The sequence below is a fragment of the Podarcis liolepis genome (assembly GCF_965112155.1).
Source record: "Podarcis liolepis genome assembly, chromosome: 5".
Classification (NCBI taxonomy): domain Eukaryota; kingdom Metazoa; phylum Chordata; class Lepidosauria; order Squamata; family Lacertidae; genus Podarcis; species Podarcis liolepis.
Window position 1 is genome coordinate 3,414,221 of NC_139556.1, and position 19,576 is coordinate 3,433,796.

At 44.7% G+C, this 19,576-nt stretch overlaps 1 protein-coding gene across 2 annotated transcripts in view; it reads left to right on the plus strand.

The window, feature by feature from the left end:
• The window catches only part of KIAA0930, a 60,946-nt gene that overhangs the window by 35,561 nt on the left and 5,809 nt on the right, over positions 1 to 19,576 (plus strand). For both annotated transcript variants that reach the window (XM_083503489.1, XM_083503490.1), the window contains exons 2-6: positions 7,014 to 7,162; positions 12,889 to 12,996; positions 16,847 to 16,924; positions 17,049 to 17,150; positions 18,895 to 19,035. In XM_083503489.1, the coding sequence (XP_083359615.1) occupies positions 7,014 to 7,162; positions 12,889 to 12,996; positions 16,847 to 16,924; positions 17,049 to 17,150; positions 18,895 to 19,035 (578 nt within the window). The remainder of the gene's footprint in view (positions 1 to 7,013; positions 7,163 to 12,888; positions 12,997 to 16,846; positions 16,925 to 17,048; positions 17,151 to 18,894; positions 19,036 to 19,576) is intronic.

Sequence of the window (19,576 nt, forward strand, 5' to 3'; positions counted from 1 at the left end):
CTTTATCCGTATGGTGGCTGCATTTACTAGGATGCACTTTTCTGATATATTGTGACATTATGAACATTAGCCATGTAGCACGTGGAAGTTAAATCCACAACCTTTTCATCATATTAAACGAGGCCAGAAACCTCCGTCACCCTGAACTGATAAATGCACCTGGATAAGAAGAATTGTCAGAAGCCATGCCCTCAGGCCTTCAGATCTCTAGGGAGAAGTATCATACAGTACACAGACATTGATAACATTGCACAGTACCTCAGCCAAGCCACTCATTAGCACAGAATACAATAACAGCAGTGTTTATCTAGAGGTGATTATATGGAAATAAATATCTGTTTCTATACACAGAAGACAGTTGTGAGTAGGTGGCTTGCTCCTTCATGTACCTTCTGTCTCTAAAACACTCCACAGAATTTGCCAAACTCTCAGTCATAGAAAAGTTTATCTGACACTGGCTGAGACACAATACTAAGTCACAGTTCAGCATTATTAGAACGTTAAGTGGTGAGTCTCAGGAGAGTTTTTCATCCGAAATCATGATTTGATCCTCATTTGTCTGAACCAGCCACAGTTGGAGTAAGCTACAATTTCTCTAAATGACGGTATATTTCCGTGTAGAAGACAGTGTTTTTTGCTATAAAAAAAAATTAGGCAAAAATTGTGTGTCGTTTTCTACACGGATGGTGAATGCGGGGGGGGGGGGCGTGCGATTAATGGCAGCAGCAAGCAGGAGATTGGCAGCGGTGATTGGGCGGGTGATTGGTGGCTGCAGCAAGGCCTGCTGGCGATTGGCTGTGGCTGTGGCAAGTAGGCGAGTGGGCAGACGATTGGCGGCTGTGGTGAGGTGTGCAATTGGCAGTGGCTGTGGCAAGTGATCGGCAGTGGCGGGCAGGCAGGTGAGCAAATGGCGGAAGTGACCTCCCCCACCCCCCAAAAAGCTAAACAACTTGATTTCTTAATTTTGGGTTAAAAAACATAGGGGTCGTCTTATACATGGAGGCGTATTATACACGGGAAAATACTGCAGGCTGTGATGGGCAGCAGAGCCAGGTTCACTACAGGCTTAATTGGGGGCAGTTAGGGATGGGATCCACTACACGTGCCCATGTCTTTGACTCATCCTCCTCAGTTTGGGGCAGTTGGTGTGCTTCAGGGAATGGTGTGTCTGAATGTAGAAATAAATGTATGTGATGCAAATTCTGATGTCATGAAGAACCTGCAAAACCAGAAATCAGAACTGAGGTGATCCAGGGATGCAGTCTTGCTACCCAAAGTGCCATCACAAGAAAGTAAACTGTATTGAACTCTGTGTGGCTTACAGCCTTATTATCCTTTGCATCCTTTGTCAGAATCACTTGTGCTTCCAGTACAATACTATCTAGTAGCATTTAGAGGGGGTTTTTTTTGGGGGGGAGGGGAGACCAGCAGAGCAATCAGTGTTGTGGGGCAATATATTTTCCCCTCATAATACTAGAACTTTGGGATCACCCAGTACAGTGGTACCTCGGGTTAAGTACTTACTTCGTTCTAGAGGTCTGTTCTTAACCTGAAACTGTTCTTAACCTGGAGCACCACTTTAGCTAATGGGGCCTCCTGCTGCTGCTGTGCCGCCGAAGCACGATTTCTGTTTTCAACCTGAAGCAAAGTTCTTAACCCGAGGTACTATTTCTGGGTTGGCGGAGTCTGTAACCTGAAGCGTATGTAACCCGAGGTACCACTGTACTCAAAGTGATTAGTAATAGATGCAGAAAAAATACATTTTCATCGAATGCGTAGTTAGATTATTTACTGCTAAGACATACCACTAGTTCAGATGGCTTTCCAAGTGGGCAAGGAATATGCTCAGAAGATATGTCTTAAGGTCTGTTAGCTATGATTAACTGCATGTTCAGAGGAACAGAAAGCTGCCTTGCACTGAGTGAGACCACTGATCATGTGGCTCAGAAGTTGCTCTCTGGGGTTTCAGGCAAGAATTTCTTCCAGTCCTGCCTGGAGATGCCAGGAATTGAACCTGGGACCTTCTGCATGCAAAGCAGATACTCCCCCATTGAGAATAGAGCCCGTAGAGTCAGCATATCTGTGTGTCAAATGCAAGGGACGCAAGGCAGGAGAGGTGGCTGTTTCCATGCCTTGTTTCTGATCTTCCCAGAAGCTTCTGGGTGGTGCTGTTGGAAACAGCTTGGAATGCGTGAACCTTTGTATCTGCAGGGCAGCTCTTAAACTTCACTCTCTCTGCTTGGGAGAAGGATGTCAGGAGGAGAGGAAGGAAGCTGCCTTATACTGTAGTGTGTTATCCATCTAGGTAAGTGTTGACTACCTGGACTAGCAACAGCTCTCCCAAGGACACAGATAAATGTATTTCATATTACAGTAACAGAGTCTCATGAGTTCAATATCATGCACAAAATGATTCTGCTGTTTGCAAGGGCTCAAGAAGAAGATGACCAGAAATGGGTTATATGTGCTACAAGATTGATCATGAGTAAGTAAAACAGAAGTACAGGTTGGCCCAAAGGCTGCTGCCTTGTAATTTGTTTTTGTTGTAAATTTGCTACGCTTACTGAAGGGTGCCTTTTCTAACCTGTGTGCGCTCTCTCTACTGTGGGAAGGATACACTGCTTGTGATATTAATAGTAATATTGCAGTATGATGGCAATGAGCCATCTCAGAACAAGCGAGCAGTTGGGTTTGGAATTAATGAAGGAGAAGGTAAAATAAAAGGCTTATAAATCAGTTGATGGAAAAGCTATGTGGCAAGCTTGGGGGTGAGGCAAGACAGACGCGCAGCAAAATGAAGGCAGTCTGAGCAACAGCAGAGTCCCTTATTCCTTTGCCCAGCAAACAAGCCAAATCTGGACACCTACAGAAGTTGGGGACGTGTCGGCTGATGCATTCTGACCTATCGCTGATGGTGTGGCTTTAGTTCCTGCTGTTGACTGTAATCAGTTTTATGCTACACAGACTGAATTCGTCCTTGATTTTTCTCGGGTGCCATGTTGAGGATTTGCTGCAGACTTGAGTCCTGACATTAGCACCACAAACCTTTAAAAATATTACAGAAATGGAGAATAGATTGCAAAACATACTTATATTTAGGTTACCAGAAGAATTATAGAATTCTTGAGTTGAAAGGTACCTTGATGGTCACCTAGTCTAACCCCCTGCAGTACAGAAATCTCAGCACCTGAACACTTTTTTAAAAACCTGCAACCTACTGGATTTTTTCAACTAAGTTTTACACAGAAATTAATGAGCATGACTTAAGTTAGGTCCCTCAATTTCAGTAGGTCATCTGAGTAAAACTTAGATGAATACCACTCACTAAGTCTAGATCAGCTGAACAAAGCCATTTTATTCAGTCCTAATAAAAATGTACCAGGGAGAGATGCTTCAGAATAGATGCTTTATTTATACAGATTGTTTCTCCAGTTTAAAGGAGGAAGGAAATATGTTAAAAGTGGGCAGGTGCAGGCATGGAAAGAATCCGTAGCAATTATTACTTGGGCTTTAGCATCTCAGTTGAACTCTCAGTTTAACCACTTGCTGTGATTCTCCATGAACCATGGCAAGCAATTATTTTGTACATTCTCATTAGCTTTAGGGACATAATAGGCCAGTTCAGAGCATGTGTAGGTTGGCTGTATTCATCGCAGCAGAATTTTTTATCAGCTCATCTGTCCATTTCAGGTGTCCTGCAATTTTAAATTCAGAAAATTGATTTCAAGCAGTCTCAGTAAAGATGTGAAGTTGATATAGAATCATAGAATTGTAGAGTTGGAGAGGACTGTGAGGGTCATCTTGTCCAACCCCTGCAATGCAAGTATCTCAACTGAAGCATTCATGACAGATCGCCATCCAACCTCTGCCTAAAAACCTCAAATGGAAAGAGAGTCCACAGCCTCCCAAGGGAATCCATTCCACTGTTGAGCAGCTCTTACCGTCAGAACATTCTTCCTGATGTTTAGTTGGAACCTCCTTTATTGTAGCTTGAATCTGTTGGTTCAAGCCCTTCCCTCCAGAGCAGGAGAAAACAAGCCTGCTCCATCTTCCATGTGACAGCCCTTGAGATATTTGAAGAAGGCTCTCATATGTCACCTCAGTCTCCTCTTTTCCAGGCTAAACATGCCCAACTCCCTCAAGTGTTCCTCAAGGGTCTGGTCAAGGGTCACCCAGTGACCCTTGTGGCTGAGTGGAGATTTGAACCTGGATGTCCCTGCTCTGTGCTCAAGTGTCCCCCACCCCACCCCACAGATGCAACTATAGTGAGCTGCAGTGCCATGATCTACTTATATAAGAAATTTGAAAAAGGTCAGGTTCTTATTCAGCCAACTGAAGCACCATGAGATAGTTTTTTGAGGGAGGCAGGTTTTATTTTATGACAAGCTGCTGTGTGTTTATATTTTATAGTTAGCCTATCTTGGCGGCTTCTCTTTATTGAGTTAGTACAGTATAGTGGCTATCAGTTAAGAAGTTCCCATTTCAGATCTCACCTCTTCTGCCTTAAATATGTGATGTCATCTGACTTGGCTCGCCATCTGTGGGTCCTTGCTGCCGGATCACATTCACCCAGTGCTTTACCTCACTGGCTCCCAGTGGAGTCCAGGGTCAGGTTTAAGGTGCTGGTTTTGACCTTTAAAGCCCTATGCGGCCTAGAACCCACGTACCTACGGGACCGCCTCTCCTGGTATGCCCCACGGAGGAACTTAAGGTCCACAAATGACAGCATTTTGGAGGTCCCAGGTCGCAAGGTGGTTAGATTGGTCTCAACTAGGGCCAGGGCCTTTTCAGTACTGGTGGAATGCTCTGTCCCAAGAGACCAGGGCTCTGCGGGACTTGACATCTTTCCGCAGGGCCTGCAAGACAGCTGTTCCGCCTGGCCTTTGGTTTGGACTCAGTCTGACCCTTCTGTTTCCCTCCCCTTATGGTTTTGATTTATTGTCTACTTTTAAAATGAGGCTGCATTTTAAATTGCATTTTAACCTGTATTTTAAATTGGTTCCCCCCCTTCTTCCCCCCCCTATTATGTTTTTACTGTGATTTTATTGGTGTTAGCCACCCTGAGCCTGGCTCTGGCCAGGGAGGGCAGGGTATAAATAAAATTTATTATTATTATTATTATTATTATTATTATTATTATTATTATTATTTTATTATTGATAATGGTGACTTAACATTGCGGGGGTGTGGAAAAGATTCTTTAAAAGATGTACAGGAATAACTTTGAGCACTCAGAAGCAGCACTATATAAAATTGCATTATAAATGCTGAATCTTTTAAATTTTTTGATAATTAAAGATTGCTTAATTAAAGTGGTCCTCCCTGAAAGAAAAGACCCTGCATACAGAGGACTGGTATGTAGGTTTTCACCTCCCCCCCCCCCCCCGCTAGCAAAGAGCTTTCAGATATTCAGCCTGAAGGAAGAGCTTTGTCACTTGAGTTTTATGGCTGTGCCTTTGCCCAGGAGTAGAGGCAGAGTGACTGTGCTCCTGCTCTTTCAAAATCAGTGAGTTGTTTTTGCTCATGAGATTGTCCTCATTCACCCGACAAATGATCTTGTTTTTATTTCTGCTAGAAGTGCTTCAGTTGGCAGCCGGGACTGGGTGCGCAGCTTCCCTTCCTCTCCCCCATGCCGTTTTGGGTCCCTGTAGGGTAATTAAGAGGGGACCTTTTCAAGATAGTAGCATATTTCATGCAGGCTAATGCAGGAGTGGTAATTAAATGATTTGCTTTCTATGTGGGGTCTTGCCAAGACTCTCTTGGCAGTGAGCTGCAAGCCTCCGTCACCAGCTGACAAGTCTCAGCAATAACCTGTAGTAAATAGTGATAAAAGCTGCGCTTCACATGATCTGCACAAGGTGCCTTTCTAATGATGCTTGACTTTTCTGTTCTCTCCCCCTTACGATATCTGAGCAAACAGAAATACTGTACATTTTTTCAGGATGAAGTCTTCCTTCTGGTAGTGCTGGAGCTGAGTGATGGTCACTGTTGCAAACACAATGGGACCTCAATAAGCCAACAGTCTGAAAACACCCTGTCCTGGGGGAAACACCTCCCGTCATCTCAGAGTGAGGAAGCAGCTTTGCTTCTCCTTTCCACTTCCCCTCCTCTGAAACCAGCATGCTTATGGCAGCTGAAGCTGAGGGCGGGCAAAGCAAGGAAGATGCCTTGCTCAAGTTGTCTATAAGCTGAAAATGATTGCCTTGTATTAATGACAACGACTAATAATGGTTGATCATGAATCTAAATTATTGCTGGGGCAAGCAGGGACACCGCTGTAGAAATGGGTTCCTAAATGTCATTGCTCTTCCTTTTTGCCGCTGAGATTCCCTCCTCCAAAGGCCCAGCGCAAAGTCCAGTTCGATACTTTGTCCTCTTGCCTCTTGGCCAGTTTTCTCTCCTCCTCTCACTCCCTGGGGTTGGGGAGAGCCAACTGGAGCTGCAGCTCACCTGGGGCCGGTTGGCAAGGGAGACATTTGTTTCAAACCTCCACTCTCAAAGGAAGTTGCGTTATAGATGAGGTTTGCGTGGCTGCCACATAATAAAAGGTGGGACTTAACCGGGTAGGATCCTGCTAGGAAACAAATGGAAAAAATTGGCCAGCATTACAAGTTCAGCCATTTGGTGTTTTAAAAACCGCTGCAATGTGGGTTCGGTGGTTCTTAATTGTCATCTTGATTGTGATTGTAAGCTGTTGGTTTTTAATACTTACGCTGCGGTTGCATTCCAGGGATCGTGCCTAAAGCCCTAATTGTTTCTAGTCAAAACCCATTGGCTTCAGTGGTGGTTGGGATTGCCAAAGTCATTTTTCCTGGAAACCCACCTCCTTTCTACTTCTTTTTGTTTTTTATTTACCACCTATGTAAAGCTGACGGCACACAAGTTAAATGCATGTAAGTTGTGGGCCTACTGTCTTGTGTTTTAATGTTGTAACCTGCCCTGCGACCTTAGGGTGAAGGGCAGACAAGGAATAAATCGAACCAACCAACCAATATGGATCTCTTTTCTAAAAGGTTGTTTCAAAGATGACCGCATTGTATTCTGGACTTGGATGTTTTCCACTTACTTTATGGAGAAATGGGCCCCCCGGCAAGATGACATGCTCTTCTATGTCCGAAGGAAACTGTCATACGTTGGTGGAGACAATACAGATGGGAAGAAGGTAAGTTGGGTAATGGAATCTTACACCCAAGAGGCGCATTTTCCTTCAGGTTAAGTGCAATTTGTGTTTTGGCACTGCCTGCATTCTGAGCAATGCTGTGTGTCGAGAGATGCTGTAAAGCTTGGATAGACTCTTGGGATGTGCTGGCTTATAAAAATTAAATATATTTTTACATGAAATATTTGGCCATCATGATCTTAGGCAATGAAATGGGAAAGAATACTACAATTATGTGTTCTGGGGTGCTTTGCCACGTTATAGCACTTAGAACCCGGAGGCCATTTGTATGACAGTCGGTGCTTGCGATCATGTGGTAGGTATTAGCTCATGTTATAAAATTCTAGAGGAAATGAAACATACCCACTTAACAACCACTCACCACATTTCCCTGAATATAAAGTTTGTGAAGCTGGCCACAAGTACCCTTAAATTGACCTGATTTGGAGCTATTTTGTGATGATTAAAAAATCTACTTGGAAGTCAGAAGACAAATGCATTTTGTTTCTAGATTGGACATTATGAAATGTAAAGATTGTAACCTGATGTTGTTGTTGTTTTTCAAAAGTGATTGTATGATATAGCTCATGGGTAGCAAACATTTCTCAGCCAGAGACTTGCGTTCCCTCACAGGCAATATTCTGGGGGATGGATGGCAGTGATGGGCAGGGGCAGAAGTGGGTCAGGCTATGGGCAACAGATGCAACAGGGCACATTCAACTGTAAATAGTCCAATGTTTCTACTCTCTCTCTCTCTTCTCCCTCCAGGCAAACAAGAGCCATTCTTGCAGTTCAGGGATACATTCCAGCCAGGCAAAACCAGAGCAAGGCGAGAGGGGCCTGGTCTTGGGAGAGTCTCAAGGGCTAACTAGAGAGACTGGGAGGACCACAGTCCATCCCTGGGCTTCGTATTTCCCAGCCCTAGACCAGGGGTCAGCAACCTGCGGCTCCGGAGCCGCATGTGGCTCTTTTACACCTTTGCCGTGGCTCCGGGGCGGATGCTAGCAAGGGGAGGAGGCGCATTGTGTGCCCCGACACTCCCCACTGTTTTAAATGTCGCAATGGTTTTGCGGCTCCCAGGTTTTTTTTCTTCGGTCCAAGTGGCTCTTTTTGTCTTAAAGGTTGCAGACCCCTGCCCTAGACTTAAGGGCTGCAATAGAGACTTCAGGGCTTTGCTCACATTTATTCTCATAGAGAACACTGTTCCATTTGTGAGAGAGCAGCAAATCACACATATGCTGTATCAAAACACATTGACGCAACGTGAAGAACTCTCTCTGTGAGACAGGAATTGTTTCTGTGTATATTTATGTACTTGTGAATACTCGTACCTTGGTTTTCGAACAGCTTAGTTCTTGAATGTTTTGGCTCCCGGATGCCGCAAACCTGGAAGTGATTGTTCTGGTTTGCGAACTGTTTTTGGAAGCCAAATGTCTGACGGGGCTTTCACGGCTTTTGATTGGCTGCAGGAGCTTGCTAGCTGCAATTTGGTTTCCAAATGTTTTGGAAGTTGAATGGACTTCTGGAACGGATTACGTTCGACTTCCAAGGTACAACTATATTTGAAACTTCCTGGTACCTGAGAATTTGCTCAGAGTCAAGGCTATACCACAGTGGATTTCAAAATGTGTTCTGGAGAGCTCTTGGAGTTCCTACGAAGCTTCTTGAGGTGGGCTGCATTCATGAGAAGCATTCATGAGAAGCTTTTTCTCTGACAAAGAGCTTGCCCAGTCCTGGCACCTTTCCCCTGCCATATGCATCTACCAGAGAATCTTGGTTGGGTCAGGGCACATGCTCGATTTATGTGGCACTAGACCCTGTGTGAGGGACGCGGGTTAAACCACAGACCCTCAACGGTCCCTGCTCCTGCCAACCTAGCAGTTCGAAAGCACGTCAAAGTGCAAGTAGGTAATAGGTACCGCTCCGGCGGGAAGGTAAATGGCCTTTCCGTGCGCTGCTCTGGTTCGCCAGAAGCAGCTTAGTCCTGCTGGCCACATGACCCGGAAGCTGTACGCCGGCTCCCTCTGCCAATAAAGCGAGATGAGCACCGCAATCCCAAAGTCGGTCACGACTGGACCTAATGGTCAGGGGCCCCTTTACCTTTACCTAGACCCTGTGTGAGGTGCACAGGAATTCCTCAGCATGCACCTCTAAGCAACAGAAGGTAGAAAAAATGTTTGAAGAACTATTGCACAGGGCTATACATTCCTCTCTTTCTAGGATATTTGTTATCCTAAGTCTGGACTACTCTGTTTCTCGTAGAACTGCAGGACAGGAAATAAAATGGCTCTTCTAGGCATCTGTCAGTATCTCCAACTCATCTGCCCAGGTGAAGAATTGAGTAGGTGGCAGCTGCTGTGGCAGCATCAATGTGCTGGGGAAAATAAGGCAAGCCAGGGAGTGGGAGAGATGGAGTGAAGAGCTATCGAGTGAAGCAGGAAATGGGGAAGGCTGGAGCGGAAGAGAAGCGGGAAAATATACATGAGTCATTCCCTCCTTTACTTAGGTATCACTAACACCACTTCTAGGAGCGTATTCTTTCCTTCTCATAGGTTAAAAGCTTGATTTAGTGATAGATTACAGGTTGATGAAATGTCTCTTCCTTTTTATGAGTCTCGTTTAAGGCAAAGTGCAACCAGATGTTTATATGATAATGTATATTGATTTGACATAAAATGCGACCTGAAAGGTGGAAGCACTGTATAGAGTAAATCTTCTCACCAGTGCAGAGGTGGTTGTGTGAGGAGGAGGAGGAGGATGCAAATTTTCCATTTCCTGCAGAATGATTGCTTCCTGTCATGGCAGAAATGTGGATCTGTGCATGCTTGTGTTGGCTCATTGTGGCATAGGTAGCTGTGGCAATTTTGTTTTCAATGAGAGAGGAGAAAGTGGCAGCTTGATATGCCATCAATTTGTGGTCTAAGTTGGAGAAAATGAGAAATCACAGTGTTTGGAGGTGATAAGACAGTGGGGCGGAAGGAGAACCTCCTTTGGCTCTCTTGGCTTCTCCTACCATGGCTGATCTTGGGTCTTCAACACAGTGGAACAGTCGGTGCCCTGAACCCATGTGGTGAGAGCCCCTAGATATGTAGACCAAGGATGGCCACCTTCTGTGTTCTTGGAAGCCCCTCTTTTCCTGACTGTGGCCTGGTGTAAGGCTCTACAATAAGAAAGAGCTCTGTGTGTGCTTACGGTGTGGACACTGCTGGGATGTTGCATTCGACCCCAAACAAAGATGTATTGTTAACATGGGAAGCATATTTCTTTCCCTTGGCAAGTGGCACCTTCTTCTGCCCATCTCTCTGCCCAGCTCCTCTTCCCCTTCTCATACGCCACGCTGCGCCTGCAAAAAACAAACTGTGCAGACATTCTTATTTTCACATAAGTTGTCCATAAAATAATGTTATTGATTTAGAATAATTTTATAAACTACTTAATCAGACACAACCCTGAGTTGTGTTTATGTAAAATATAATAAAATAATTATCAGTGCTATATGAATAAAACCACACTGCCTTTTTGTATGCATTTTGCTTTTGTTTTTAAATTATTTCTCTGAACTGGGAACTGTGTTTTTGTCAAACTTTGAGAAGTGCAAAAACCGAAGAAGATTAGTCTGGGTTGTGCTTGGCAGGGGGTTGGACTCGATGGCCCTTGTGGTCTCTTCCAACTCTATGATTCTATGATTCTAAGTCACTTCACTTGAAATTGTGGACTGGACAAATCCTTGAGCATCCCCAACGGCTGCTGTGCCCTTATGGAGAAAGTGGTCCTCCTCCATAGTCTGTTCCCTTGATCCTTTCAATTACTTTTCCTTGCTGAAACATGGCCTTCCTCCCTTTGACACAGCCCACCAATGCTGCCTCCTCCTCCCCCTCCCCTGCTCCTCACCCCCCACATCCCTATCCTGCTGCTTTTTTAACCTCTGCTGTCCTTTGCATCCCCATGTTCCTGTTCTCTGTCACCCTCCTGATGTCTGGCTAGCCACCTTCCTCGGCAACAGTGCCCATTCTCTGCAGTTGAGGTGAAATTTCAACATTCATGTGGCTAGTCCCTCTGACCTAGCTGCCTCCCTGTCTCCTCTCCCTTTCCTCTTCCTTCAGTCTTTGCCTCTGAACTGACTCTCAGCACACACTGCCCTTCGCTCTCTCTGGATCTTGGCTTCACTATGGGCTGCTTTGTGCCTGACCTCTCTGGTGTGGAAATCTTGTGTCTCCTTGAAAGTCACGCACTGTTGGTCCTCCTCATGTGGTCCTTCTATGGTCCACTCATCCAGCAGCCTTCTCGGAAGCATTATCCTGTCTCCTCCTGTTGTCCTCCTCCCAGTGTGAAATCTGGAAGCCCCTAGTCATGAACCGGCCCATGGGCGGTGGATACAGATTCAGTCGTTCTGACTCAAGGAATGAGGCAGTTGAGTAGCTCGGCAACTGTATCCATGACTGAGCAGTCCTATTTAGGATCTGCTCACCCTGAATAGGGGCAAGGGCTAGAAAAGGCGCCCGAAACATAGTCTGCCTCCCTTTCCCCCTGACTGGATAACTGTGCCCAGTGGGGTCACCACTCAGCGATCACAAAAGACAATTGAAATTTGGAACATGGAATATACGGACTTTGTTGGATAACACAGACAAGGAGCGTTCCAAACACAGAACTGTCATCATCACAAGTGACATTTTAACATTAATATTGCAGTGCTTCAAGAAACTCGAAGAGCAGAAGAGGGACAACTGAAGGAAGAAAAAGGAGGCTACGGATTCTTTTGGAAAGGTCTACATGAACAAGAACATTGAATACATGAAGTAGGCTTTACTATCAAAAATGATCTTGTGAAGCTCTTGTCAGAAGTCCCTACTGGCATTAATGAGCGACTTTCAAACCTTTGAATAAAACTCACCCAAAACCAACAGGCTACTATTCTAAGCGCTTATGCACCAACACTGGATGCCGATGAAGACATTAAAGACAATTTTTATTCTCAGCTGGATGCCACCCTGATTTTCATGCAAGAGTTGGGCGAGATTTCGATCTGTGTCCTGGGACGATTGGGAAAGAAGGAATTGGCAACAGCAACCAGAAAAGAATCTTACTTTTGGCTATATGTGCAATTCTTCCTGAAATTGAAAAAAAGTTCTTTTTAAGTGCTAACTCAACTATTGCACATACAATTGATATAGGATCCCAACTCCTCCCAGTCTGTTCAATAACCTCCATAGCCTCCTGTTGAGAAATATCTGGTGCTGCGTTCTGGAATTGCAAAAACAGCTTATTTATTGCAATTCTTTGGGTTTACTGTGGATAAGCTGTGAAATGAGTGGAACTTCTAGGCAGCCTTGAGCTATAACACCTCTCATATTAAATTTTAAAAGGGCGGAGGAGAGAGTTTGGGAGCAGGTTGAGTTAAAGTCCAAAGGGAGAAATATTTGGAGTTCATAATGGTTACTTTGAATTAGAGTAGTGGTGGCACCACTGCTTCTTATCACTGTTCCTCTCAGTCTCAGAAAAGAATTGCAAAAGACTTGTGATAATCTGAGGTTCAAACCCAATTTTTGGAAGTTACAACCTTGAATGACCACTGCTTTGAATAATCTCCCTGCCCTTCTCCTTTGCTTATGTTTCTTGACTGTGAGCCTGTGGGCAGGGGGGCTACCTTTGCTTTTAATAAATTTGTAGCCACTCAAATATGAATTTCCCCGTTACTTAAAGACACCTTTTGGGTTTTTCCCCCTCAGCAGGTTGAAGTGGAAGTGTACCGCAGGGATTCTAAAAAGCTGCCTGGCCTGGGAGATCCAGATATCGACTGGGAGGAAAGTGTCTGCTTGAACCTTATCCTGCAAAAGGTAGCCTAACCTTTCTGTTTCTCCAGGCGTTGATTTATTAATATAGGAAGCCCCTTCCCTTTATGGAACACAGATATTTTGTCTGCGTGTGGTTGTGATGGGAAGGCAGTTTCATTGGCCCTGTGCCCTTTGCTTCAGACGGATATAGGATTTTCATCTGTCCAAAATTGCCTGCGTTTTGACAGCCGGGCTGCCTGGTCAAGGGCAAAGGCTGTAGAGCATTTCCTTTGCATGCAAAAGGCTCACTTCCTGGCATCTCCAGATAGGGGTGGGAATGTCTCCAGCCTGAGACACTGGAGAGCCGCTGCCAGTCAGTGTTGACAATATTGAGCTAAATGGTATAAGGCTGCATCCAAGGTGGTCATCCATATATGAGCTCTTCATGGAGTGCTGGGGCTTATGTGTCGCTTGCGAATTGATGGTGACCTGTGTTGCTTGTTGCGCCAAGCTGGAAGAAGGCATCTAAGGAATCAGTCAAAGGCCAATGGTGCCTACCATTTCCAGATGCAGCTTTGTTTCCTAGCTGGCTGCAAGGCAAGACCAGTATTTTGGGGATTATTTTGAAGAAGCATCGTCCTTCTCCTTAGTGCAAATAGGATAATGTAATGGAAGCTGTCCAGCAGGCGCAAGAAGGGAAAAGAGAGAACTTCTTAAAGTGCCTTCTTGGGGTGATAATAGAAATATTGAATAGTAGGGTTGGAAAGAACAGTACCCTGAAGGTCATCTTGTCCAGGCCCCTGCAATACAGGAATGTTCCTTAAGTTTGGAAAGAAAATCAGCTCTCTCTGTCCCAGAATTTGCATTCAGAGGTGACAACTTGATTTTCTCAGGGGGGTGGGTGGGGAGCCCAGCTTCAGTGCTTCTCAAATATTTAAGGGTAAAGGGAGAGGATCCAGAAGCGGACTGTGCCACTTACCTTCCATTATTCAGTAGCATGGCAGGTAGAGGCACAAGAACCAGTCTCTTGGATTTTGTGACATAATCATTCCTCTGCCGAGCCAGTTCATGTGTCTGGGCTCTGCTCTTCTCATATCCACAATCACTAACCCACATCCATCACATAAACCTCAGAGGTCCAGCTTTACTCCATTCTGTGTGTGCCCTTTTGCTAATGCCTTGTCTATTTTTTCTTAGTGTTGTAAGTGTCTAGTAACTGTCCAAACCACCAAAAAGAAAGTGTTCAGGTATTCTCTTAAATCAGGGGTGGTGAACTTCTGGCTTTTCCAGTGTTGGACTTCATCCCTCATCATTCTCAGCCTTTATGATTGATTTTCAGGTTTGGTAGGGGTCCAGCAACATCTGGGCAGTCACAGGTTCTCTACCCTGGTTCTAAATAATACATATGCTAGGAAGATGGAAACGGCTTACTTGTGGGTTCATTCCATAGCAGTAATAAAGTGTATAAATGACTGCAATGGCATTGGCAGGTGTGATCACATGGGGCTCTTCATCCTGGGATTGTCCAAACTGTGGGAAAGGTCCATGTGATCAGCCCTAGTCACTCTGGATATGTTCCTATGTAATGTTAAGCCATCATTGGTCTTAAAACAAGGTTTGTTCAGCAAACCACGAGTTGTCTCACCGATGAGCCATGACTTTTGCCCCCATAGTTTGTTTTGTTTTCCATTTGTTCTTCGGTTGTGTCTTTGTAGCTTGGTGTTTGGAGATAAGGTGGCCACACAAACCTAAGCACGACTGTTGAAGACTGGATTTTCCAAATCTTAACATTCTTGTTTAACCGTGGTTAATTGGGCCACCTTGGTCGTCTCTTCCACCCTGGTTGTGTTCCTACATAATGCTAAGCCATTGTTGGTTTTAAACCTTGATTTAATATTTTTATTTCTGGAAGACCCTGACCTCAAACCACACAGATTCTGTTTTTAATGCATATCAATGCAAAATATATGTCTGTGCAATTTACTGTAATCATACATTGGCTGTGCACCAGTGGACAACCATTCTGAATTATATCAGCTATAGATGAGAACAATTGCTGGTGAGATTACTATGTTGGAATATACACAGTTCTAGGTTGAGCTGGCGCCTGTCATTTCTGATCTAGAAGACAATTGTCTCCTATTGTGTCAGCTTTGCAGCTCCTGCCTTAGCTGTTGCACAGTATGTTGGAGTACAGAGACAGATCTTTGTTTCCACTTAATTGACAGTCTAGACTTCTCTGCAGTTTTATTACTCATTGAAGATGCTAGACATCATGTACACCCTGGGAGTTTTCTTGCTCAAAATTTGGAATCTTGACTTTTTTAAAAAAGAGCGAGAGAAATGATTCAGTTTTTAAAGCTGTTATATTGTTGATTTACATTTAGTTTTAATCTGTGGTTTTAGCTGACTTGAGCACTCTTTAAGGAAAGACTGGATTCAAATTCCATAAAATAGATGTTGGGTCATTCTAGAATGTTTGTCATGTGCTGTGTTCCCTTTTTTTAGCCCAACAATATTTAATTGTTAGATCAGTCAACTGAAAAAGCAAGAACCCATCTCTGGTGGTCAATTTTCATTTGGGGGAGCTAAAAGTTAATGGTTCACCTCCTTGCTATTGAGGCTGTTTTGATTCTGGTGTACTGCTACAATAGGCAATTAAAAAGAAGACACGAAAAACGACATAAGTAAAATAAGCTACCGTATTTTTCGCTCTATAACACGCACCCGACCATAACACGCACATAGTTTTTAGAGGAGGAAAATCCGTAGGCATGCCACCCGTAGGCATTTCCTCCATAACACGCACAGACATTTCCCCTTACTTTTTAGGAGGAAAAAAGTGAGTGTTATGGTGCAAAAAATACGGTATCTTACCCTTCTGTATATTGAGAGTGTGACAGAATTCAAACGCATCATCGAAAAGCAGGTAACTTCTCAACTACAGTGGTACCTCATGTTACATACACTTCAGGTTACAGATTCCGCTAACCCAGCAATAGTACCTCAGGTTAAGAACTTTGCTTCAGGATGAGAACTCCGGTGGCGTAGCGGCAGCAGAAGGCCCCATTAGCTAAAGTGGTGCTTCGAGTTAAGAACAGTTTCAGGTTAAGAACGGAGCTCCGGAACGAATTAAGTACTTAACCCAAGGTGCCACTGTACAAAATTTTGAAGATGGTGTCTGCACTTAAAACAAATGTGTAGCTTTCTGTTCCCCTTTCAGACTGGTTTTGCCCTTGGAGAAGTCCTCCTCTTTCTGTTGGCCTTTGTTCTCTGTCCTGCTATATTTATTGTCACAGAGTAGGGATATTAAAGTTGTGATGGTGAAACCTCTGCGGGTAGAAGTGTCTCTGGCTGCCACTGGCCAGAGGTGCCAACTCCCTGGGGCCTGAGCACCCACAAAATTCTCCATGAAGGGACTGAGCGCCCACAAATTTCAGTGCCACTGAATTGCACGCTGCATTGCACCCACGACCTCGGGCACCCATGATTGGGGGCCAAGCTGGCACTCCTGCCCTTGGCTGACCTACTCTGATCTTAGGAAGGGTTAGGGAAGCAGAAAGGTCTGGCAAAGGAGGAGTAGAGGAAAGAGGAAACAGGTAGCTCAGAACAAGAGGAGACAGCATGGTCCTCGTTTGATAAAAGTGCTGTTTTTGAACTAGGCTGTGTGTGTCCTGGGAGGAGGGTATCTGCAGAGCAGTTAGACATTGACTGGGGAAGGAACTTGCCTTTAAAAAGCAGACCAGGGTATTTATGAATCAGAGAGGAAATGGAAACTGGAAGGTCACATTTTCTCCTCTAGTTGCTGACGCTGGGGAGCAAAGCTTATTGAAAAAGCTGTTAAGGCTGTCATTCTGCTTTGGTTGTGTACAACCATTAATGCTTCTTTTCCAATGCCTTGGTGTTGTTTCAGCTGGATTACATAGTGACTTGTGCGGTGTGTACTCGTTCAGATGGAGGGGATATCCACATTCATAAAAAGAAATCCCAGGTGAGAAGTGCAGCTCATCGTGAGAAACTTGAAGGGACAGCCTTGATCTCAGCCCCTTTCCCTTCATGCACATGCCAATATCCATGCAGCAAGCTAATAACATCTTCCAAATGGTTTCTTCCAGCAAGTCTTTGCATCTCCAAGTAAGCACCCCATGGATAGCAAAGGGGAGGAATCGAAGATCAGCTATCCAAACATATTTTTTATGATTGACAACTTTGAAGAGGTAGGTCACTCACAAGAACAGATGCCATTTCTGGTGCTTGTCTTTAATTTCAAATAGTTGTGGTAGCTCCAGCCAACAGTGCTGTGTTTACTTAACGTAACTGCACTGCATGGGAACATCTGGACACATCTGAGTTTGTTTCCTCTACTTGTATTCCTTTGCCTTAGAAAGCTTGGAGCAGATTATGTGGGGCTCCTGAGGGTCTCCCCTCTGAGCCTAGGCTGGCTCTTGGCTTCTCTGTTGGTACAGAGGACCTGTAAACATAGAGGAACCTTACCTACATGTGTTAATCACTTGCAGACAGACATATGCACAATACTGTAAAGCAAATTCAAAGCCCAAAGGAAAGACTTGGAAAAGCTCAGTAACTGTTTAACCTGGTTAAATAAAATGCATGTCAAAATTTTGCAGTATCTTATCAAATAAACCACAGAGCCTAGGGCTTGCCGAGCAGAAGGTTGGCGGTTCGAATCCTTGCGACGAGGTGAGCTCCCGTTGTTCAGTCCCAGCTCCTGCCCACCTAGCAGTTCAAAAGCACATCAAAGTGCAAGTAGATAAATAGGGAAGGTAAATGGCATTTCCGTGCACTGCTCTGGTTCACCCGAAGTGGCTTAGTCATGCTGGCCACATGATCCGGAAACTGTATGAAGGCTCCCTCGGCCAATAAAGCGAGATGAGCATCGCAACCCCAGAGTCATCCACGACTGGACTTAACGGTCAGGGTCCCTTTACCTTTATCAAATATTGCCAAAGGCTTAGAGATTGTCCTTTTCCTTAGACACTCTGAAGGTTGGCCCTGGGCAAAACTGGAGGTTGTTAATCCACCATATCCAGCCCCCCGACCTGCTCTTGCTGGCAGAGCAGAAGCACCTTTGTACTCTTCTGCCCTTCCTTCTCCTCCTCCTCCTCCTCCTCCTCCTCCTCCTCCTCCTCCTCTTCTTCTTCTTCTTCTTCTTCTTCTTCTTTGCTATTTCTCTCCCATTAGAAATGAAAGGGAGAGATTCAAGCCAGTTCTTAAATTTCCCCTGGACTTGAGGGTCTTTGGGGGGAATAAGAAGGCCCCCCATATACCACCTTTTGGCTCAGCTGATGACAAGGTGGTGATGGGAGACCTGGTGTGTGGTCTCTCTCTCTCTCTCTCTCTCTCTCTCTCTCTCTCTCTCTCTCTCTCTCTCCCTGTGCCTCCCAGGGGTCCAGAGAGAGGACTGCAGCCTCACCATGATTGTGTTGTGTTCCTCAGTGGACAGTAGACCTTATGTCAGCAGAATTGGGAGGGAAGCACTTTCTGATGATTACCCCCACCCCATGCCCCTTTTAGGAAGAACCTTAGGAAGAGGTGTGTTTCAGTGGGGAAGGGGAGATAAATGAAAATTGGTTCCCTTTCTGTTCAGTCACACAACCCTCAATTTCTCTCCTCCCCCCCCCCCCACATTATATTGTATTAAATTATGCTTTGTGAGCCTTTTGGGCAATTTCATGTTTAATGCTCTTCCCCCTACTGCCCTTCTTGCTCAAAAAAATAAAATAGGATACATTTTAACTGCTACAGGTTTTAGTGCTTCCAGGCCAATCATTTGGAATTTGCTTTTCTGAAACAAAGTCCTGCAGCATCGTGTGCCTTGAAAAGGACGCTTGTATTTTGCAATCTATGTAAAATAGGCGGCAGCAAATGAAGTTTTAGTTATCTAGAGCTACTGTTTTTTCCTCCTTCTACTAAGTGCAAGTTTTTCGGATGTTCATTTAGGTGTTCAGCGATATGACTGTAGGAGAAGGTGAGATGGTCTGTGTGGAGCTGGTGGCCAGTGACAAAAGCAACACCTTCCAAGGAGTCATCTTCCAGGGATCGATCCGCTACGAAGCCCTCAAGAAGGTCTATGACAATAGGGTGAGAGCCCTGCAGAAATATGGAAAACTATAGGAAAATAAAATAATGGAGATTGATTTGGACTGATAATGAAAACTGTGACACATGATTAAAGCATTTAGGATCCACGATGGAGTGATGGGAAGCCGTTATAGAAATTGTGTATAAGGAAGGAAACTAAGCATGTGGGAATATGTATTTTTCTTTTTCTGAATGTGTGCTTTTTGAATTCAAAAAAGCATTAAAAAAAGACAATGAGGTGAGAGCCCTTTTGGTGATGGTCACCTGCCTAGCTAGGTTCATACCTCACAGGTGACTGCACTAGGTATTGCTGCATTTGCCTCATTTATGCCTAAAGTGACTATTGGGAAGTGGGGTGGCTGTTTTCTACAACAACATAAGTTTACCCTGGTCCCTTCCTCACTTTACCTTCTTGTGCTGCACTGCTACAACTCACGGGGAGAAAAGTGCTTATGTGGTCAGGGAGCAGGGAGGGTTCAGTCCCAGTTTACTCCTAAGCCTCTGACTCTTTGAAGCTAAATCCAGAATTTCTTAAGGAGCC